The sequence below is a fragment of the Rattus rattus genome, chromosome 2 (assembly GCF_011064425.1).
Source record: "Rattus rattus isolate New Zealand chromosome 2, Rrattus_CSIRO_v1, whole genome shotgun sequence".
NCBI lineage: Eukaryota > Metazoa > Chordata > Mammalia > Rodentia > Muridae > Rattus > Rattus rattus.
Window position 1 is genome coordinate 92,465,031 of NC_046155.1, and position 23,091 is coordinate 92,488,121.

General features: G+C 49.9%; 1 protein-coding gene across 3 annotated transcripts in view; it reads right to left on the bottom strand.

Annotated features, from left to right (window-relative positions):
* Tub (TUB bipartite transcription factor) overlaps window positions 1–23,091 on the bottom strand; it is a 78,485-nt gene that overhangs the window by 12,808 nt on the left and 42,586 nt on the right. For 2 of the 3 annotated variants that reach the window (XM_032892947.1, XM_032892945.1), the window contains exons 2-3: window positions 927–978; window positions 407–569 (exon numbers count right to left, since the gene is read on the bottom strand). In XM_032892947.1, coding sequence (XP_032748838.1) covers window positions 407–569; window positions 927–978 — 215 coding nt within the window. Of the gene's footprint in view, window positions 1–406; window positions 570–926; window positions 979–9,477; window positions 9,777–23,091 lie in introns of those variants that run through there. The other variant, XM_032892946.1, reaches the window with a different exon arrangement.

Consider the following 23,091-nt stretch of genomic DNA (forward strand, 5'->3'; position numbering starts at 1 on the left):
GTCAGAAGCCAGACATACTGAGTATGTAAGAACTAAGAGAGCAAGGGAGCAGGTGACCTAGGAGCTCCCAGGCAATGCAAGGCAGGAAGACAGGAGAGGAAATCCTCTCAGGAGAGCGTGCTGGTGGGTGCAGGATCTCAGGGACATGTATCAGACCAGAAACCTGGACCCCGGAGCTTCCTGATCCAACAGTAACCACCTGGCAATCTGAACATAAACAGGATTCCGAGGCTAAAGATGTCTCTCTGCCTGCCTCACTCAACCTGAACCAGTACAACATTCAGCCTGGGAAAAACCTACAGGACGAGTCCCTCAGTCCCCCGCTTCCCCCCAGCCCCCTAGCATCCCGATCCCCGTGCAGGGGATTCCCTAGGCTGGCTGTCTCCGGGGCAGAGACGGAACGAACCTTGGTAGCTGGTGCTGCCGCTGCTGCTGAGGTAGGACTCGACCAGGGGGGCTTGCTCCTCTGACTGCCTGGCACGCCGGCTCCGAGGCCGCCCATCTGCATTGGCCTGTACCATCAGGGGCTCCTGGCGCTTCTTCTTCTGCTTCTGCTCCAACAGGGCCCGCTACAGAGGCACATGGTAGACACACAGGTGGACTGGCCCACTACCTCCTCTAGAAGGAAGGGGGTTCCCACGGTGGGGCCAAAAGGAGCCCCCTGATCACCAGGCTGGGTTCCAGGAGTTGTATCAGGGTTTCTGGCCCTGCCTGGGTCAGGACTCATGTTGTTGGCATCGACTGACTAGCTGCCAGCCTGACAGAAGAGGCAAGGCCTGGCATAGGGTTAAGGTAACACAGGACAGGTAAAGGAGAGGAGGGTTCGCTCTCTACCCCACCAGACGGGGGCATCCAAGGGAGAGGGTCTCACTGCTCCTCACACCCCAGCTGACACTCTGCCTCCCACCAGCCCCAGCCTCACTTACCTGCCGGTCGAGCTTCTGCTGCCTCAGGTTGCTGCCCTCATCATCTAGGACACTGCAGAGGGAGAAAAAAGTATTCAGGGCTGCCCAGGGAGGCTCTAGGGGGTGGTCCAGAACCCAGCCCCATCCTTTAAACGCTAGCATGGTTCCCTGAATTCATGTGGTGGATGGAGAAGAACGGAGGCTGCCACCTAGAAGCTACTTCAAGGAAAGAAGGGAGGGGTGCCATTCAGTGGGAGAACATTTGTTTAGTGTGCAGAAGACCCTGGTCTGATCCCCAGCACAAATAAAACCAAGCCTTCTAGACTGGGTGTGGTACATCACTCCTATAATCCCAGCCCTAGGAAGATTTGAGATAGGAGGACGGCAGTTCAAGGTCAGCCTGGACTATGTGAGACCCTGTCTTAAAACAAAACAGAACAGAAAATGAACAGCCAAGAAGCTCTGTTAGAAGCTTCTCTTCCATTACTCTGAGAACATCTGCGCTAGCCTGTCCCTGGTAAGAAGAGGATGAAACCCCTTCAGATCCCTGAGCAGGGCCAGGCCTAACTGACAACCAGAGGAGCCTAAGCAGGGGCATCAGTCAGTACTTGCCAATCCCAAGAAGGCCGGCCTTCACGCCTGGGCTTGTTTCTTCCAGTTCCCTACCCTCATCTGAGTCTCCTGCCTTTCCATCCCTTTTGGAAAAAGCTGGGTCCTCTGGGGCAGACCATCCCCCTATCCTAAATCCCTGGCTCCCAGGCAAGACGAGGGGATATACTGACATAGTTCCTGCTCCCCTGCATTCCAACCAGGCCCAGGCCCAGGCTAGGTAAGAATAACTGCAGGGTAGAGGCAACGCACAGCCCAGCAGATGACTGTGAGCCTTGCCTGGCCACTGGCACAGCAGAGGTTGTACTGAGGGCATCAGTTCCTTGAGTCCCACCAGTCGTAGGTCAGGCAGCCTCTTTTCACAAATGCTGTTCCTGCCCCTTAAAGAAGGCAGAATATGTAACAGGGAAGTAGCTTAAGTCACTTAGTCTTCTTGCTAGATCGAGATACCTCTAGCCCAAATTCTATGAAATGCCAACTCAGGATGCTGCCAGGGAGAACCTGAGGCCCAGAGTTCCGGAAGCCCCAGGCTGCTTCTCATGTTAGAGACTAGCTGAACCAGACCCAGCAGGCGGGGACATGCCCAAGTAGGCGTGAGTGCATAGGATTTGAGGGGGGCTGTAGGGAAGTGTATGGATGGTTTTTATGTATGTGCACAAGAGTGTGCAGACCCCTGTGTTAAGAAGTAGGCTTGCTTGTGTAAAGGTGAGTATGGTATATATGGGGATGGTCTGAATATGTGTGTGGTGGTTTGAAGATCCTTGGCCAGGAAGTGGCACTATTAGGAGGTGTGGTCTCCTTGGAGTAGGTGTGGCCTTGCTGGAGGAAGTGTGTCACTGTGGAGGTGGGCATTGAGACCCTGTTCCTAAATGCCGGAAGACAGTCTTCTCCTCATTGCCTTCTGAACAAGATGTAGAACTCTCAGCTCCTCCAGCACCATGCCTGCCTGGATGCTGCCATGTTCTCTGCCTTGACAATAATGGACTGAACCTCTGAACCAACTATGCTGTCCTTTATAAGAGTATCTTATACTTGGTCATGGTATCTCTTCACAGCAATGGAAACCCTAACCAAAACAGACGGCAAAAGACAAGGTCAAAAAGACTCCAAAAATGAGGTGAAGCCCTGCTTACCTTCTGCCAGCTGAACCGATATCTCCCTTAAAATGCTTGTGAAGCTAGTCACCCACTGCCACTTGCCTTCATGGTCACCCAGGACTACTATGAACCTTTTTACCTGATGGCTGTCCCAAATACATGACACCTGGGTAGAAGGCCTTCTCTTGGCACCCTGGATTGATCTGTGAGGAGTCCCAACTGTGATGTGGGACTGTGTGCAAAATGGCCTCATTTATCAAACCCTCAGCTGCTAGAAGACGGGAGAGAACGGCACAAAGACAAGCCTCTAAGCCTCACTCTTCCCCAGACAGCCTGCCTGCCCAAGAACACGGCTGGATCCAGTGCTCCTAGATACATTACCATGACCCAGGGCCTCAACAAGCTGCCTAAAGCTTTGTAGTGGCTGACCTTGCCACGGAAGGCACGCTGACCCTGTGTTGTAGCCCCTCTGGAGACCTGAGTCTCTTGGGTCTCTAGAAAGAGCAGAGGTGTCAGGAAATCAAGACACCAAGGGTCTCAAAAGACCTGGGAGGCCACAGCTGTCGCCAGCTCTGCTACTTTCATCAGAGACACAAGGACAGAGCACTCCCGACGACGGATACCCAAGCTCGCTGACTACCAAGGTCCACAGCAGCACACACTCACTGCCTGTAGAATACAGGTGAAAAATGCTCACTCTATCCAGTGACCCCCATTGGCAGGAGCCGAAGGGTCTGAAACCCTGAGATGCTCTGGTTAGGCCTGGCAGCCTGATCCCTGCATCTGTGTGCTGGTAACCAGGCCTCAGAAGTCCCTGTGGGATCTCCACAGGTCAGTATTCACCTCTGTGGCAGTGGAAGAGGATATTTACCTCTTACTAGTATGTCACAGGCTGCATTCTTTCCAAGCCAGTGCTGGGGACAGAGGCAGCCACCTGGTATCATTCCAGGTACTGGTCTCGGATAAGCATAACAACGATATGCCTTCCTGGGAGCCAATGAAAATTTCTAGAGCCATCTAGGAAAAGTAAGGTGCACATGGGCAAAGCCATCTGCTGAAAGAGAGGCTCCCGGGCAGCTTGGTAACGAAACATGTTTCTGGAGGTGGTGTTCTCACTGCCCGGTACCACACAGGGAGGTGCTTTCCTGTCACAGGAACTGTCACTCAGCCTTGGACTTTCCATACAGTTGTGTCTGGGGCCAGAGGCTGTTTTCCAGGAGCTCAGTCCTTCCTCTCCCACTATTTCCACATTTCCTGGTTGGGAAGAGGGACACTGAGCCTCAGGTTTTAGTACCATTGGTCAGCCGATAAGATACAGGTAGTGATAAACCAGCCGGCCTTCATCTTGGGCTGAAAAGCCATTTTATATTAAAGACAAACTAGGTTTATTCCTGCTTATGATGAAATTTGTTTAGCAAGAATTGGGCTATGCCTCACTTGTAACCTTAACCACAAATGCCTTTGTTTCAAGAGGTTGTTACAACCACCTCATTCCTACAGCCTTGCGGCCATGCACTTGTTATCGACGGTTGAGGTGACCACCTGGTTATGCATTATGTGCTGATTCTGTGGTTCCCCACTTGTTTGCCTGCCATATCCCCCATTTGGAAACTCCATACTCCTGGGATATAAAAACCTTATCTCCCCTACACCCAATGAGAATCTCTTGAATCCTGCCTCCGGGAGAGACAGCCCCGTACATGAATAAAGCTTGCTTTAACTAATTGGCCATGATTTGCATCCTCACATCTGTAGTAGGAACTAAACGGTGGCTTTCAGAGAAAGGCGAGCACAAGGGAACAGGGTCTGAGAGATTCTAGAAGTCACAGATATACAGAAGGGCCCAGAGAGCCACCACCACTTCACTCCCCCTCTAGGTCCAGCAAGATGCATGGAGGAGGTCCTATAATAACCCTTCCACACAACACAGAGAGAAAGCCAGATTTCTAGGAGAGCTTCGAGGATACTAGGAAGATCAGAGTCACAGGGCAGTGACAGACAAGCTTGTGCTAGAAGGGTATTCTAGTAAGGACAAAGCATCTGGGTACAGACAAGCTCCCTGGTGAATAACAAAAGAATCTCCAGCACAGCAGCTTGTACTGAGGAACAGTGACAATAATGACAGTTGTCTCAAAGGGGAGCAGAACCCCAGCTCCCTCCCCGTGCCCACCCATCTAGCCCTGCCTCTTCATCTCCACCGCAGCACCATTCCTGGGGTTTATCTTTCTCACAGCACCTCCCAGGCCTGCCTCTCTGATGGGCACCATTCTAGGCTGCACTAAATGATAACCATTCAAGGAGACATTGATGGCTTTTTAATGACGCTGGTTCCAATTATAGAATCACTGCCAAGCCCAGGCTGCCAGCTGCAGCCCCGCCAGGAGGCTCAGATGGAGACAGGACACTGATGGGTGGGTCTCCTTCATTATGGTCACCTCCTACTGGCAGCCAGAGCTAGAAGGCCAAGGAATGTTGCAGTCGTGGTTCCGGTTTTCAGAATCCCCCAGTTTGGCTGCTCTACCCAGGGCCAAAAAGGTGGCAACTTCAACTCCCATGGAGTCGAGCTATCTACAGCCACTTACACTCCTGAAAGGATCAGACCAGGGACTTCTCCTGTAGGCTGGGAAAGCCTAGTATGGCCACTAGGAGACCTGTTTCCATCCTTCTCTACATTCTACATTCCGCTGTGTAACCTCCAGCTGATCCGCCGTTACTACCAGAGGCACAGGCACAGGGCAGTGCAGAGACAAGGCCCAGCCATCTGTGTCCAAGCCCACTTTACAGCCTGTAAACCCTTTCTATCTACATCATTCCTTCCCTCAGTCACAGGAGAAGCTGCCCTGAACCCAGGAACCGGAGCTACGGGCTGTAAGGACAAGCAGGCCAGAGTATGAGGCTGCAAGTCTGTGCCAAATGCCAGAATGAGGGAGGTCCACATCCGTGGCTCCCACTGCCTAGCAGCTGCTTGGCACATGGCTGGAAATGGGGACAGTTCCATAGATGAAGAGGAGCTCTCACCTCTGAGGAGCAGCCTTCTCCTTTCCGGCCAGGCGTTCCCAAACACCCTGGGTAAATTAAGGCTGCTGGTGGCTCTGGCCTTGGCTCTGTAATTCAGAACTACAGGGGAGGGGGCGCATGCTCCAGAAACAATTTTGTTCTCTAACAATCAGCCATGCAGATGACTTTCTGTAACCACAGCTAGTAATCTTCAAAGAATTAAAAAAAAAGCCCTGTAGTTTCCAGAAGGAATTACTGCAGATTGTCCAAACGAGGCACCTGAGGCTGAACCTGGCAGCAGAACTGAAGGGGCGTGTGTTTGGGGGGTGGGGTGGGGTCTAACAAGTTCCAAAAGAACAGGAAACCCAAAGCGTTGCTTAGACTTGACCCAAGGAAGAACTTTCTATTCATAAGTGGTTGATGGAAGATGTCTGGCAGGAATGCTACACAGTAGAACAAAGAACTTGGGAGGGCCTGGGAGGGCCATGGAGCCTGAGATTCTGTAGGGCTGGAGCTGTGCCTTTCAGGGGTTCAGAGCGCCTCACTGTGGTGGGACCAGGAAGTCGAGGAACCCCTGAAAGTTGTCTGAGGTTTGACAGCACTCTGGTTTGTAGAGGTAGCATTTTCTCTATGAGAAATGAGAGCTGGAGGCTCCGCTAGACGTCACTCGAGGTTCTTGCTCCCAAGAGGTTCGTGATTTGGTTCAATGCACTGCAGGCAAGAACACTGAAGATGGGACTAAAGGGCAGGCCCTGCATTTGAAAGTGCTCACTGCTCTTGCAGAGAACCTGAGTTCAGCTCCCAGCACCCACATGGCAGTTGACAACTGCCCGTAACTCCAGTTCCGTGGGATCTCATGCCCTCTACTGATTTCCATGGACTCCTGAATGCACGTGATACACATAAACTTACACAGGCACACATGTGCACGTGTACACACACACACACACACACACACACACACACACACACACACCCCAACTGCACAGGTCTTCATGCCTGAAGCTACAGTCCTTCCTTGGAACTCCACCCACCTACAACTTATAAAAAGTTGCAGAGTCATACATTACAGGCATCTAATACTCTTCAGGACTACAGGTAGAGAGAAAGGGGGAAAATGACCCCAGTTGTTGATCTTTACAAATGGAATGGCTCCCTTTTAAGTCGGAATGTGAGCTTAATCCATGATCATTAGAAACTGAGCCAAAATTACCCCTAAGAAGATTAGCACCAACTATCACTGCTTTAAGGAAAATGAGCTGAGCCCAGGGAATGCAGGATGCAAACCGAGAGAGAGAGAGAGAGAGAGAGAGAGAGAGAGAGAGAGAGAGAGAGAGGGGGGAGGGAGGGAGGGAGGGAGGGAGGAGGGGAGTCTTTCAGAAGAGTTAACACATAAGTCTCTCTCCCCCATATGCCACATTCCACTCTGATGTGCTGTGGCATCAGGGAAACCTCATAGTCAAAGCACGTGTACGCATGCTGCCCCCTGCCCAGCTGCCAAGAAATATGCTTTGTCTTCTGTCCCAGTTTTCTGCCACAAGACAGACCAGTGGCTTTGCCTGCAACCAACAGCCTAGTGATGCAAAGGGCCTTTTGGATGGGCTCTCAGCACAGGTCTTCCCCACTAGGCAGTCTGTTCCTCAATCCCAGTGTTTTCCCAGGCTTTGCAAATGCCTGGAATGACTGAACAGGGCAGAGGAGGATCCTTCTGATGACAGCCCACCCCCAGCTGAATAACCACCCTCCCCATTGTACAGAACAAGAAGGCAGGTGACAGGAATGGAGAAAGGAAGCAGGGTGGGCCACAGGGTGCCAAGCTCTTTCAGGGCTAGGCTTCCAGGGTGGCAGGATTCTGTGTTCTCAGCTGAGTGTGGGAGGGAGAATGGGGGGGTGGTTAGGCTTGGGCTGGGTTCAGTGCCAATCACCCATTTCAGATTACCAATGCCCTGGGCACTTGCAACAGATTTCTCAAAGACAATCCTACCTCCCAGAGGTCTCTTTTCCCAGGAGCAGACTGAACCCTCCTTAGCTTGAGGTAGCTTTCTCTCTCTCTCTCTCTCTCTCTTCCTTTCTTTTTCTTTCTTTCTTTTTTCTACAAGCTTTGCAAGTTGCTTCAGTCCTTGGGTCCCTGGTAGAATCAGTCTTGAACCATAACCAGCCAAGCCTTCCATTTTGCAAAACCTAAGCATGGTCACATGTCACAGTCACCGTGTAGCCTGTGGCTGGCCACTACCCAACAACTGATCCCCTTGAAGATACTTCCATAGCCCTGTTGTCTGTTCAGTCCACAGCACTGCCTTCCACCTCTGCTGGCAGACAAATGTTGAGAGATACTCTGCAGGGCTGCACCAACTTCTAGAGGGTCCTTGGCACAGGTGAATCAAGAGAATACCAGAACGGCCCCAACACTACCTGCATCTCCATTCTGTATACATGTCAAGGGCACAGGCTTTTAGAGTTAGTACAACCCAGGCCCCTGTTCCCAATCAGTTTTCTCCCTTATCCATGTGAGACTGAGGCGTGGGCTCACATGTCTGCTGGAGCCTGTGTATGACTCTCTGTCTACATGTGTCTGTGTGTGTGTTGGTGGGAAGACAGAAAATAACTCGAAAAGCCCCCACAGAAGCTAAGCTCAGAGGCAGTAATTATTCTCGAGAAAATCCCTGAATTCCCAGGCCTATGACAGGTGCCTGTTGGTAGAAAGACCCGAATTTAACAAGCTTCAGGCAGTTTGAGGTGGTTTCTAATTGGTGTTCTAGCTGGACAGACTCTTCGGAAGGGTTCTGTCAGAATCACTTTTCTTCAGTGACTGGACTCAGCATCTTTGCCTGGGCTATGTGGGTCCTGAGGGTCTGATTCTGCAACCCAACGGATGTGCACCAGGTCAGCAATAAAAAGTGGGTCTTAGCAGTCCAGTACCCTTTTTACACACATGCCTCTTCAGGAGGCTTTAGAGACAGCCCGGTAGCCCATGGCAACTAGAGAGCCAATGAGTGGCTACGGATGTGGCGCTGCTATGGCAATGAGCTCTTTTCCCTGGTAATAGAATTGAGTAGAGTGGATGGAGAAAGGCCTGCACCTGTGTGAGGCTGGAGACCACCCCTCCCCCACCACCCACACGAGAAAACCCGGGCCTCTCTTAGGCAGCCCAACCAAGTATCCAGGATCAGGAGGTGGGTCAGTGCTCTCGAGTGCACATGAGCATGTGAGAGCAATTCTCTGTGTTGTGAGTTAGTCCCGCTAACAAGCAGGTTACTACTGAATCTCTGAAAGATACTGAATAGCACTGTATTCATATACGCACAGATTTGAATGTATGCACCCGTGCAGCCCCCAAATCAAGGTCTACTGAGATATATGAGCACATGTAAGCTGACATGTGGCCTGGGTTCTAACCGTCTCGCCGAATCCATGCTTTGGGGATATGAACTGAACAGCAGGGGCTTATTTGGCCCAGCGCGCAGATGCTCTGTGTGTGCAAACGTGAAGATGCAGGGATGTGTGCGCACAAGCTATCCAGACGCATGTCCTGGGTGCTGGGCCTAGGAGGTGGCTCACAACAGTTCCTTTCTCCATGTGCCTACTCAACAAGGCCAGAGATCTTTTCAGATGTAGAGGAGGTGGAACAGGGCAGGTGGCTTCGAGGCCCTCAAAGTTGGGATGAAAAAGCCGGGCACCTCTAACCTGCGCTCTGGGTGTTGGAAAGGATACTGAGGGAGCAGTGCCCTGTCTCCAGGCCAGATGGCCCCTACCGACACTGCATCCTGACTCGTGGGGTGGGGGGATGCCCTGGTCGCGCGCTCCCGCCCTCCCCCCGCCCTCCACGTTGGAATGGGGGTCCGAACGTGCCCAGAAGCCGGGCCTCGTACCTGTAGGGAATCCAGTCGGAATGCGGCTTGGAAGTCATGTCTCCCGGGGGCGGGGCGGCGGCTGCGGCTCCGGTGGCCGGGACCGCTCCGGGCTGGCGCGGGGACCCTGCTCAACTCTCGGGCTGCCCCGGGCCGCATCCTCCCGGGCCCGGCCGCTGGGCCCCGCGGAGGCCCTCTCTGCACGCCAGGGCCCCGGCCACGGGCTCCCAGAGCGGTTGTCTGCGCGGTGCAGCGCAGAGGGAGAAGCGGCGGGAGTGCGCGGGGCCGCGGGAGCGCGCGGGCTGGAGCGCGCCTGAGGCGGGAGAGGCAGTCCGCACCGCAGGCGCCGGCTCTTGCGCCCCAGACTGAGTCCTGCGTGGCAGCCGCCGCCCCGCCCCCGGCCCCGCCCTGCCGGAGACCCCACCCCAGTCCGTGGATGCAGACTGCGCGGGATGACCACCTTCTGACAGAAGGATGCTGTCACCTAGTCCCGGTTTTTCTTTCTAGGACCTCGGCTATCTCTCAATCCTTGACTATCTCAGATTTACCCAGGATAGGGCAGAGTAGGAGGACTCAACTCGGAGGGACTCTGGTAGCCTCTACTCTGAGTACTAAGTCCCTGATTCCTTCTCAACTTCCCATTTCATATGTCTGCCTCCAGAACCTTCTGATCTTCAGTTTAGTAAACGTGTTTCCTCTGCCTGGGTTATTCTTTTGGACCTACATTTCCCGTTATATATGCTTCTACAACCAAGGGAAGAGTCCTGTTTACTGTTGCACTCCAGGCACTTAGAAACTCGGAGCATGGGTGGCAACAAGAACTGTGAGAAGCAAATACTTTATCCCTGTTTCCCAGAGAATGAAGTCTGAGAAATACTTGAGCTAAGGGGCAAGGAGCAAGGAAGTGCTGGAGCTGAAATTGAACCAGGATCCCTCATTCCTCAAAGCCCTTTTAGAAAGGGCAGCAAAATCTCAAGAACGATCCTCTTAACCTTGAATGCTGATGAGATCATGGCCATGCCCAGGACCCACATTTAATAACAGGCATGGGAGGGAAGGGTGGACGATCCAAATAGGAAGCAGAGAGAGGCTGGGTACCCAGCAATGTAGGAGGCTGAGAGGTCAGCCTGAACCTCATGGTGGGATCAGGGAAGGAACTACTAATGAACACAGACCCTATTCACTCCTCAAGTGTTCCTTGGGCAGCACCAGAGAGCCAGAAGAGCCTCCATGGAGAGAACTGGGAGGAGTGTGGTAATGACCCTCATGCTTAGTTAGGTGGGTCCCATCTTGCTGCCCTTCAGCCAAGTCAGAACCTGCCCCTGGGGCTTATTCCAGCCCCTCAGCCTTGTCTGCCCCATAAAGTACAAACACAATAATGGTAAATAGACTGCTTGGTGAGCTATCAGGAGTTGGGGCTTTGTTAGGGGAGGTTTGAATAACTTCATTAACGACTGGCCTAGGAACTGCAAATATATATATATATATATATATATATATATATATATATATATATATATATATATATCAGAGGAACTGAAGCATGGAGAAGACAAGCATAATGCTCAAGGCTGCGTACGTAGTCCTTGGTGAGGCCAGCATTCACATACTAGCCCTCAGTCCACGTTCTTCACCCTCTGCTTCCCAGTAGCACATGCGGTATGCATGTGTTCTTTCTCAAATCCCTCTCTGTCTAGAGCAAGACCTCAGCTCCCTAAACATTGTTAACTTTGATTATCTTTCAACCTCTTAAGGGCTATCACTGTCACATTGGACCTCCAGAAAAAGAAAACCACCCGAGAGTGGGGTGCAGGGCAGAGCTGCTGCCTTGCCTTCAGAGCAGCAGATGAGGACTGGTTGGTCCCTCCTTCCCTGGCAGCCTGAGCACAGTAGCAAAGCTGCTCCTCTAGGGTCTGCCGTCCTTTAGCCCAGAGACCCTCATAAACGGTGTGTGAGAGGCGCTGACCCCTGAACTCCCTGTTGTCCATTCCACCTCTGTCAAAGTTATAATCATTTGCTAGCTCCACGTAGAATGACAAGCGTCTGGAGGACTTCCCGTCAAGACTTTGAGGCTGTCTTTCCCCCCTTTCTTCCCAAATTATCTGACACCTTAATGCAATCAGAATTAAGTTGGAAGGTCTCTGGAGCCTGAAGTAATTGAATCTATTAAACAGACGCTCCTGGCTCTGTCCTAAGGGAGCAAGCTCAGAGGTGGAGTGAGGTACGGAAAGGAGACGCTTTCCGTGCACCCACAGCCCATGAAGAAAGAAAAGCCACGAAGACTGCCTGCCAGTGCATGTATGAGTGTGTGTGTACCTAAGAACATGTATGTACATGAGATGTGGGAGGACCAAGAACCTGGTGCTACTGCATGTTAGGGTGTGTGTGCACATGTATGTGAATTTGTCCATGAGTGTGTTTGCACATCATTTATGGAGAAGCCAAGGATCTGTGTGCCAGTGCATAGTGTGTGTGTGTGCCAGTGCATAATGTGTGTGCATGTGTGTGTGCCAGTGCATAATGTGTGTGCATGTGTGTGTGCCAGTGCATAATGTGTGTGCATGTGTGTGTGCCAGTGCATAATGTGTGTGCATGTGTGTGTGCCAGTGCATAATGTGTGTGCATGTGTGTGTGCCAGTGCATAATGTGTGTGCATGTGTGCCAGTGCATAATGTGTGTGTGCACACCAGTGTATAGTGTGTGTGTGTGTGTGTGTGTGATATTCAAGAGAAAGGGGGACTGCATGAGTAAGTATCTATACATGAGATATAAAAAGCTATTGGAGACTGTCAGAGAGAGAGAGAGAGAGAGAGAGAGAGAGAGAGAGAGAGAGAGAGAGAGAGCCTGTGAGTCCCTCTATAGACAAAGCAGATCTGCATGAGAAAGTGGTTGAGCTGTATTTTTTTTAAACTGGTGGCAGGGTAGGATGTGGGTGTTCTACAGGGTCTGTAGTGTTCACACTCAACTCACAACTCGTGGAAGGTTTTCCCACTTGAATGACATAACTGGTTCACCTATCAAGTTATCCCCAGTGGTCGAATCAAAAGGACACTCTGGAAAGCTGCATACAGAATTTTATACTAGGCCGCAGACTAAACATTATATACACTTTTACGGTTGTGCTATATAAATGACTTTGAAGAAGGGCATAAGCTTTTCAAATTTATCCCCAGGAACAAGGTCATCTCTACTGAAACCCTTTTACACAGCAAGGCCAAGATGCCTTTCTCATCACCAGTCTAAATACTGTTAGCATAGGATATTTCCCAATAATTTAAATTCTTCTTGTTATACTTTAGGCATTAAAACAAGCAAACCGGAGACAGTCTGAAGGGCTGTGCTGTCTAAGCGTGAGGACCCCAGAGCCAGCTCTCCTCAGCAAAGTCAGTTCACCTAGAGGAGGTGGTCCGCACTGGGCACTGGTTACTGCCATGTAGAGTCCGTCCTACATCATCTACGTTCAGTCCAACAGTTTACTGACGAGGCCACGTCTTTCAACTGCGGAAGCAAAGGGGTATGAATAATAAATGAGTATGTGCACAGACTGAGCCCTGCCTCGTGGCCTGGCATTGTGATCCTGCAGTCTGGCAAAAGCAAGTCAAATCAATCAGATGTCTGCTAGACATTACCGGATCTACGGCTGATGCAGGGTTTGGTGACTGTGGCAGGGATAAAGGGCAAGAGAATTGTCACTCTGGCAGTAGAAATAGGAAGAAATGATGGCTATACGGCAACCAAGGGAGACCAGAGGAGGAAGAGCACAGAAAGATCTTCCATGAATAGAAAAGGGTGATGGTTGACTTGGGCCTTGAAGAGTGAGAAAGATTTTTTTTTACAGATAGGTGAGAAAGGAAAGGGAGAGATTAATAGTTACCAAGAGACTATAAATACCATCCAGATACTATATTCACTCCAAACTAGATGTCATGAGCAAAGTCACAGACACAGAGGAGTGCACAGGATGTGCTTGAAACCCAAGGTGCCAACCACTGCTGAGTGGTCCTGGTGGCAGCGGATGGGCCTGTAAAGTTGAGTTAGGTTAGATTATCTGCTAGTGTGTTTCGGTTTTTATCCTACAGCCAATGGAGAGCTACTAAAGGTCTCTAATCGAAGAAGAAACTGCTTAGGAGTAAGCGTGAGAGAGCACAAGATAACCAAAAGGAATCAGGGCTAATAAGGAAATCGTACAGAACACAACTAGTAGGAGAAGAGAGGAAGTAGGGTGAGGACAGAGTGTGTATCAGTAAGTACACAGTTCTGCTGGTGATATTAAGTATCTGAGCTTAGAATGAGAACTGGTTTGGAGCAACCCAGCATGTTCCCGTGCTTTCAAAGCTGTAGTGTAGATGGTAGCACGTCGATGGCCGGGCAGTACCCTGTGGAAGTCCTACTTGCAGAGCCACAAAGACTGTGAGCTCCACTGTGGATGACGAAAGTGAGGGTAAACAGGTGTGTGGCTGGCTTTGAAAACACACAGGTTAACAGTAGACAGACAACCCATTTTCCAAAGCACCGCACGCTGAACACAATAGCAAATAATTACACACGCATGAGCATAGTGTTCAAGGTTCTAAGCTCTGAAGGCATTTAAAAACAGAGCAAATATAACAGCTACGAAATCAATGTGTGATAACAGAGAGCCACTGGGTTTGGGTCCTACAGGATTGTCATTGGCTGAGTGTGTCTTCTACGCTAGGCAGTCCTCTGTGTGGTTCGTAAAGACAAATCTGGGTGACACATGATAAAATGGAATTCTTCTGCTCAGGTTCCAGTCAAAGATCTGAATTAATAGATCACGTATTTGCCGGGCGGTTGTGGCCCAGGCCTTTAATCCCAGCACTTGGAAGGCAGAGGCAGGTGGATCTCTCAGAGTTCGAGGCCAGCCTGGTCTACAGAGTGAGCGTTCCAGGACAGCCAGGGTTACACAGAGAAACCTTGTCTCAATAAAGAAAAGCAGGACTTTGAAGAACCTGGATCTGTGCCCCAGCTAACACCCATCTTGGCACATACAAGAGATGCTTCGAAGGAGGTCTGGGGGAAGTTTAGAAGGAATTTTAGAGCAAGCCTTAGAGCCTAAGTAATTCCTAATAATTGGAAAGTGTGGTGTAAGCTATTGTCTTCATCTTAAACCCAGTGAGTAAGGCTTTCAGAGACCCATAGTGGAGTTTAGTGTGGGGCCATAATGGTCTTGAGGCACCACTCATGACAAATACACAGAGCCAGGAACAACCTGCCTCTTCCCTAATGGCAGGGAGGTTGTGAGGACTCAGTACAGGCTTGTGCCCCAGGTTTGCAAGGCAAAGGAACAGGAGTGGTTCCTCTGGATCCTGACTGGGGGGATATCCAAGCATGAGTGGTTTAGTTGCAGGCCAAGAAGTCTCCGCTGTAGGAGGTGATGACAGCGGGGGCGGGGAGTGAGGCTGAGCTTTCCAGGGCCTGAGAAAGGAGCTTGGAAAGGAGCTCCAGGGAGGAATCTGCTAGAAGGAACATCAGCGATGGCATGGTCTCCAGGATCCCACAACAGCACTGTAAAGGGAGGGAAGACCAGGAAAAAATACAGCAGCTCCTCAGAGTAGTCATGGGAGAACCCTGACTCCTCTTCTTCCATCCCCCTCCTTCCATCAAGAAACCAGGAGAGGGGTCAGACAGTTCTTTGTAAGCTCGCCCTCTCCCCTCAGCACGAGGTTCTATGTGAGACTGTACTGGGAAGGCATTGTTGAAGTAACTGAAGTCTTTTGGGGGAGAGGGATGCAGGTCTATGGTAGAAATGTTCCCTACCATGCACAAGGTCCTGGGCTTGACCCCTGGCCTCACATCACACACAGATATGTGGTTATTTTTAGTCTAACAGGACAGATGACAGATCAGACAACTTTGTGTTGCCTGAAATGGCCCTAAAAGCCCAAAAGGTTTAGTCTTAGGACTGAATTTCATCTAATTCTAGGGAGAAAGAGGCTACATGGACTAATGCAAAGCGATCAAAAGAGACAGAAATAAATTGGTTTTCTGATGTCTCCTGAGTCACTCTCATTCAACTTGGTTACACATGGCTCCCCTCGTCCTCCCCATGTCACTTGAGATAACTACTGCTGTGCCCCTCATTTTACAGATGAAGAAATAAAAGGGTACAAAATTTGCTCAGGGCTGTGCACACAATAAACAATAAGAGTTCAAGTTCAAATTTAGGCAGCAGAGAGTTTTAGAGCCCACAGGCTTAACTGTCATCCTCTAGAGAAAACCAAGCAAGAGGTGGAGCTTTTGATGCAGAATTGTTCCAGAATTCTAGCCAAAGGAAACATGCCTATTGACGCAGAAATGTATTCATTAACATTTTATTTTAGAATAGAGGAAATCAGCTGAGGTGGGGAATGAATGTCTATTGATTGGGATTCGGTTAAATAAATAATTCTGTGTTCACAGATGGACCACAAAGCATCTTTTATGGGAAGCATTTAAAGACAGAGGAGCAGATTAATGTGATGGTGCACTGGCGATAAATGAATGGTCTCATTAAAAGTAAAACTGCCCAGTGTGAGAAAGGCACAGTCTAGTGCCATTGGCTATGCCACCCCAGGGACCACATCCTCCATTACTTTTGGTTCCTCCTTCCAGAAGCTCCCAGCTTCTTGGCACCTGAACCCTAGTGATCCATGAATAGCAGATGACATCCCAACTCCCAGGGCTAGGGAGATAAATCAACACCGTCTATGCACAATGCATGCATTTATTTAAACAACAACAAAAAGGCAGTTTGAAGCCACGTAGGCTGATACACCCTGAGTCACCGTGGGCGATATGACAGTACTGGGATGACAGTGCAAGTAGGTTCTACTAAGACGATTAGTGTCCCCAATTCTTAGTCTGTTACTCGTTTATTGTGTGTACCTGTGCGTGTGCACACTTATGCATGTGGAGGCCAGAGGTCACCCTCTGGCTGTTTCCAGGAGTCGTCGTATTTTATGTTTTGAGCTGATCTATTGATGGGACCTGGGTTCTGTGTTTTTAGGCTAAGACTGGCTGGGGTTGCTTCTATCTCTACTTCCCCAGCACTGGGGTTACAGTGCAGGCTTCTGCACCCCACTTTTGACGTGGACGCTGGGGATGGAGTGCAGAGTCTCTCACTTGTGCAGCCTGTGGTTATTTCACTCAAGTACAGAGGTGCACGACGGATGCTAAATCGTCTGCCCTTCATCTAACACAGCCTTGCCCCATCTTGAGGCACTGCCTGAGCATCACCTGGGCAAGGACACCCAGCGCGGAGGCACCATGTCCCTAGTTCTAAGGTTTGTGTTTTTTGTTTTCTCCCCTAAGCAGACTGGTCCAGCTCTCCCAGGAACTGGGGCTGGGCTTTCAGATGGAAGATAAGAGGTGCAGGCCCCTGTGCCCAGACTCCAGGAGTGCTTGTTTTACTGGCATTATTGGATTTGTGGATAAGCATCAGGGAATTAAGTTGCTCGGGGGATGGAGGGAGGGAGGGAGCCTTCATTTGTCCATAAGGCAGGGTTTATCTGGAGGAGCCCTCTCCTTTGTCAGAGAGCCATTTCCTTTGTATCCTCCAGCAAAGGACGTTTTATTCCATAACCTTTCTGCTGCAAAGCCCGTGAGTGTGGATTTTTGACCTGTTTTTTTTCCCTCATCTAAGAAAACCAAGGTTATTTAAAGGTTGAAATGCATTTTTAAACAGCCCTCTCCTGAATTCACAAGCTAACCAGAGGAATCAGTCTCTGAAATATAATGTCAACTATTTGCTAAATTTAGTACCCCAAATACCCTGATATGCATTTTCCCTGAGAGGTCAGGTATGGCTACTGCTGATTCATAAATATCAGACTCCAAAGCTACCGGGTCACTGAAGATGCTGCGTCTCACAGGGTAGCACTGTGTTTCCTTGATGCCTCTGTCTTCCCATCTGTGGAATGGGATGAACGTTTTATAAGAGGCCTATAGATACTGAGGGCATGGGGAGAAAACAGTCTGGGGTTCTGTCATGACTCTGTCATTCATGGGCTATGTCCTTGAGGAATCCTCTCTGCCTCTTGAAAATCTGGCTGATTCCAAAGGTTTTATCCAGAACTGGGTTTCTCAGACATTTTGGCATTTTACAGTGTGACTGTTAGGAGATGAAAGATGGATGTAGTTTGCTCAACTCTGCACTAAGGATAGAAAGAATCCTCATGTTCCACAGAAGGAACACTGGTATCAAACACAGGCAAGATCTAGGGAAAAGGTGGGTTTTCTTGTCCTCTTGGTACTGCTATTTCATGGGCTCAAGGGGCCACTCTTTTGGTGTCACCTAGGTTTCCATCTGTGGTGGGGTTTGAACAGGTTTGGCCCCCATAGATTCATGTGTTTGAATGCTTGGCCACAGAGAGAGCCACTATTAGGAGGCGTGGCCTTGTTGGAGGAGAGGTGATCTTGTTGAAGGAAGTGCATCATTGTGTAGGTGGACTTTGAGGCCTCCTATGGTCAGGCTCAGTCCAGTGCAGAAGGCAGTCTCCTCCTGGCTGCCTTCGGATCAAAATACAGAACACTGGCTCCTCCAGCACCAAGTTTGCCTGAGCGATGGCATGGTGATAATGGCCGGAGTCTCTGAAACTGTAAGCCAGCCACATTTAAAGATTTGACTTTATAAGACTTGCCTTGGTCATGGTGTCTGTTCACAGCAATAAAACCCAAGCTAAGGCACTATCTGTTAAGTGGGGCACTGTGAACGCACTTGCTGTGCTGTGTGTGAGGCTGGCGTGAGACCGGATGAAGGGGAACCTGGGAATATTAATCTCCGAGCTCCAGAGTGAGGCAATGCCAGGCAGTCATTAGAGTTTCCGTTTGCTGAGCCCTAACTGAAGGGCAGCAAAGCACTAGCAGGTACAACCTCATTGTTCACAGCAACCTGAGGTACTCTTTGACAGGAAGGAGCAGATGTGCTGTGTGGACAGAGTACAGGGGTTTACTCAGCCTCAGCCAAGGTCTGAGGCTGCTGCCCACAGAGGAGCTAGGGATGAACAGAGGTAATCTTAGCTAATGGCACTGGCCTGGCACTAGGAGGGAGTGGGTCAGGTTCCTTTTCCTTTCATGTGTCTGGCCTGGGATGACGCAATGTGTAGCTGCTTTCCAGACCTTCTTCAAGTGAGATCATGCCCAGGGCGGTGAGGCCAGATGGGGCAGCACACTCCTCAGGCTTGTCTACTGGCCTTAAGTCTCTTCTGATTCCTGCTCCTTATCATGGTCTACCTTCTCTCCATGTCCGTGTTTACTCTAAAGCCACTATGTTCCCATTTCTGGTCCTGCTGCCCTGAGCCTAAAGGGGTGCAGGTTGAGGACTACATAGTCAGCAAGACAAAGCCCCTGCCTCAGAGCTAGAGACCTCGGGCTAGTGGGCCATAGCCCAATCCTCACAGGGGTCAGAACTTCTGGAGGTCTCCCTTGGAGACAGATGAGCTAAGACACCCTCAGAATGAACTACAGAGGTTTCAAACTGTTCACTGTGTCAGAGCCCTCTGCTCTAGCTCAGGACACACTTTGCTCCATGACCTCGGTGCTTCCCAGGGCTCTGCCCTGTGACTTAGTTCCCATACTTGTGTTTAGGTCCATCTACTTTCTGTGGGCTAATGCCATTCATTTATCTTGCCGATCTAATGTCTAACCCTAATGTCTTCACTCCAGTGGACTTTAGGATCCTCGTTTGGCCCCTTGCAGGTGCCTAGACATTTGCTAATGTCATTGCCTGATATCCTCAAGTGCTATGAAAGTGCAACCAGTGTCGTATACATCAGGAAGCATAAGTCTAGGCCCTCAGTGTATGGATCTGCGGGGAGGGGATTAGAATTCTAAGTCTCCAGAGTTGTGTGAGTTCCCACCTGAAGTTTAAGACAAACATTTTCCCTTCAGCCTTCAACTGCTGTAGGAAGACAGAGCAGGAAGCTCAGACCCAGCAAGGTGCCCCTCAGCCCACCCGCATGCAGAAGACAGGTATGTGGGAAGGGCAAAAAGCATCTAGGCAACTGGGATCCATTTCCTCCCTCCCTGTGGAAAAGGAACAGAGGAGACAAATGCTCTAGGACAAAGCACTAGGAAAATTCCAGTGCTCAATGTATACATGGGAAACCTGCTGTCTCCCCTCCTCTGTCATCTTCCTTTGACAATCAGTGTGTCGACAGGTCCTGTTATGTTTAATCCTGTTCACCATGCCCAGTGCAACTACTACCTTAGTCCATGATAATCTGTGCTGGTTTTAAAGAGACTCGGCCATTAGCTCCCTCGGTGTGCCCCAGGAGCTGAAGAGTTAATACAGGAAAGCCACTAGGCCTTGTGAGTTGTTATATAAGGAACTGCACCCCCTTTCCCTCTGGCCCCCCTGCAGTCTGTTCTCACACGGCAGAGAGTGATCTTTGCAGAATGCAAATCCATCCTTGCACCTGCTGTTTAAAATCCTTTGCCGACTTCCAGGCTCCAAGGCCAACATTTTTTTTTTAAGTGCCTGCAAAGTGGATGGCTTCTGCTCCCCGTTCATACTGGTCTTCACATGTGCTAGGTTCTTGGTCTGTCTGCACTTTCCACTGTCTTTTAATGAGTCTGGAGTCCACCTACCATCCCCACACTCCCAGGTCCAGGACCCTTGCTCCAGGTTGAGTTCAGTGGAAACAGCCCACCAAGGACTGCAGGGCCAGATTACCTGCATTTCTCTAAAGTTCCTGAGGGGGCACTGATGGGCACTCAGTAGCCTACCATATTAGAAAGGCAGACAATTTACATGAAGGCAAATGTAAACTGGGGTCTCAGGAGGACCTGAAGAAATCAACCAGAAAACTACAAGAAAGGGGGTTAGTCAAAGGTGTCAGATAAAAAGAAAATAGTCAATACTATTCTGATACAGAGAAATATTACAAAGTGAAAAATGTCTCATGCAGAATGGCAGGACTATGAAGAAAACAGTTTAAAATAATATAAATGAAGCTCATTACGATCCATAGGAAGAAACCCATAAGATATAAGTGAGATTTATATGAACAACGCAAGAGAGATTCCTGAACTGACTGTTTTAAAGACAATAATTCTTACTAATGAGACTGTTCTACTCAGAGAACAGTTCCAAGGGGGATTCTGAAGCTCCACAGTGTGCAGGGAGTTCTTTAGCCTGGCTTTGGTAATGAAAGAGGGGAGGAGGAGGGAGGAGGAGGAGGAGGAGGAAGAGGAGGAGGAAGGAGGAAGAAGAGGAAGAGGAAGAAGAAGAAAGGGAGGGAGGGAGGCAGAGGGGAGAGGGAGGAGAGAACGCTGTATATGTGTTCATCTGTGCACACGCTCACGTCTCACAGGTCAATGTTGGGCGCCTTTCTAGAGAGATTCAACTAAAAAGGGAAGACCCCACAGATGGGGGCAGCAGCTGCAGCTTTCCATGGGCGGGCCCTTGACTAAATGAAAAGAAAAAACTGATCAACCACTGCCAACACTCTGCTTCCTTACTCGATGTGGCCAGCCACCTCCTGTTCCTGCCACTGTGCTGTCCCTGCCATGTGCACTGACTCGGCCATGTGCACTGTATGACTTCTTAAATTCTGTCCCAAATTAAATTTTTCCTTAATATATTCTCTCTCTCTCTCTCTCTCTCTCTCTCTCTCTCTCTCTCTCTCACACACACACACACACACACACACACACACACACACACACACACCATTTCACCCGATCACTGGGCCTCTTTGTCATGTTGAGAGCCATTGACCTGTATTACAGTAGTCTGGGATAGACCCCTCCCCTCCCCTTATTTCCTCTAGACAACCAAAAATAATGTCCGAAAGGGGGGAAAAGTGAGTTAAAACTAAAGGACATCGGCAAAGAAAACTTGATAATGAGTTAATGAGAGGAACACCAGTTCTGCCAGTTATCAGAACAGAGCTACGATAACGGAAACATTTTAGTTGTGGACATAGGTCTCACATGGATCGTAGCAGGGGGGAGGGGAGACTAGGGTAGTCACTAGAAAGTCCCAGATGTCAGGACCCAAGAGGTTCCCAGGTCCCAACAGGGAGGACTTTAGCCATAATACCCAACAAAGGGAGATGGCACCTGTAGAGACCATAGCCAATGGATAGGCATGGCCCCCGGTTGAGGGATGGGGTCACCCACCACCTCAAAAATATTAATCCAGAATACCTCCTGTCAAAAGGAAATGCAGGGACAAAGAATAGAGCAGAGACTGAAGGACAGGCCACCTAGAGACTGCCCCACCTAGGGATCCATCCCATCTGCTGACACCAAACCCAGACACTATTGCTGATGCCAAGAGGTGCTTATTGTTGACAGAAGCCTGGTATGGCTGTCCCCTGAGAGGCTCTGCCAGAGCTGGACCATGCCGGGACCCCAATGGGGAAGTTAGGGCAAGGGCTGTAGGAGCTGAAAGGGTTTGCAACCTCATAGGAAGAACAACAATATCAACCAAGCAGACTTCCCAGAGCTCCCAGGGACTAAACCACCCACCAAAGAGAACACAGGGCTGGGAGGGGCGGGGAGACCCATGGCTCCAGCCACATATGTAGCATTACCTTATCTGGCAGCACTGGGAGGGGAGCCCTTGGTCCTGTAGAGGCTTGATGACCCAGGATAGGGAAATGCTAGGACCACTGAGACAGGAGTAGGTGGGAGGGTGGGGTGGCGCCCTCAAAGAGGTAGGGGGAGGGGTAAAAGGGATAGGAGGCTTTGGGAAACCAGGAAGGGGGATAACATCTGAAATTTAAATAAATAAAATAACAAATAAAAAAAGAAAATAAGAAACCTTGGGGCTGGAACATTGGCACAGTGGTTAAGAGCACTGGCTGCTCTTGCAGAAGACCCAGGTTTACTTCCTGTACCCACACGACAACTAAATGGTCTGTACCTGCAGTCCCAAGTGATATGATGCCCTCTTCTGCCCCATGGGCACCAGGCACACACAGGGTGCACAGACATATATCCATACACATAGAAACAAGCAATAATAAATAAATAAGTAATAAAACAACAAAAACTAGAAAGCTATGCTTTTAATATTCATTACCCCATAAGGATTTAATCATTAATCAGCATGCATACTCAGAACGCTAGTAAAATGTCAAAAGTGTACATTAATTTATGGTTGTTATTTGCAGAGCAACAAAGAAAGATTTAGAACTACGAGATCAGGGCCTGATTTTTCAGTTCGAGTAACTTCCCATTGTGGTAAGGTTTGTCCAGGGAAAGAAGAAGACAAGATAGAATGGTTAGAGGAGGAAGAACCCTGGGCTTCAAGCCAGGGGTCTGAATTCCAGCCACAACTCCTCCCTGCTGAGCAATCTCGGGCTAGGCCTTCCTCCTTTCTGGGCCTCAGTCCAGCGTCTGGAAGATAAAGGATTAATACGGTGACCTCGGGGCCTTTCTGGCTCGGCTGTCTCGGAGGCGGTTTCTACAGCAGGTCTAGAAAGTAGCGCAAGAAGACATTTGGCTCTTTCCTCCGAATCGCCAAGGGACCTCAGGCTACTTCTGTTTGGTGAGGCTCACTGCACGCCCAGCCCTGTTTTCCTAAGGATTTAGAAATGAGTGGGACATGGCTCAGGCTTGGGCCGTGAGGGCCAAGGTCAATGAAGGTCACTGACAGATGTGGACACAACAAACAGTAGTCTCAGC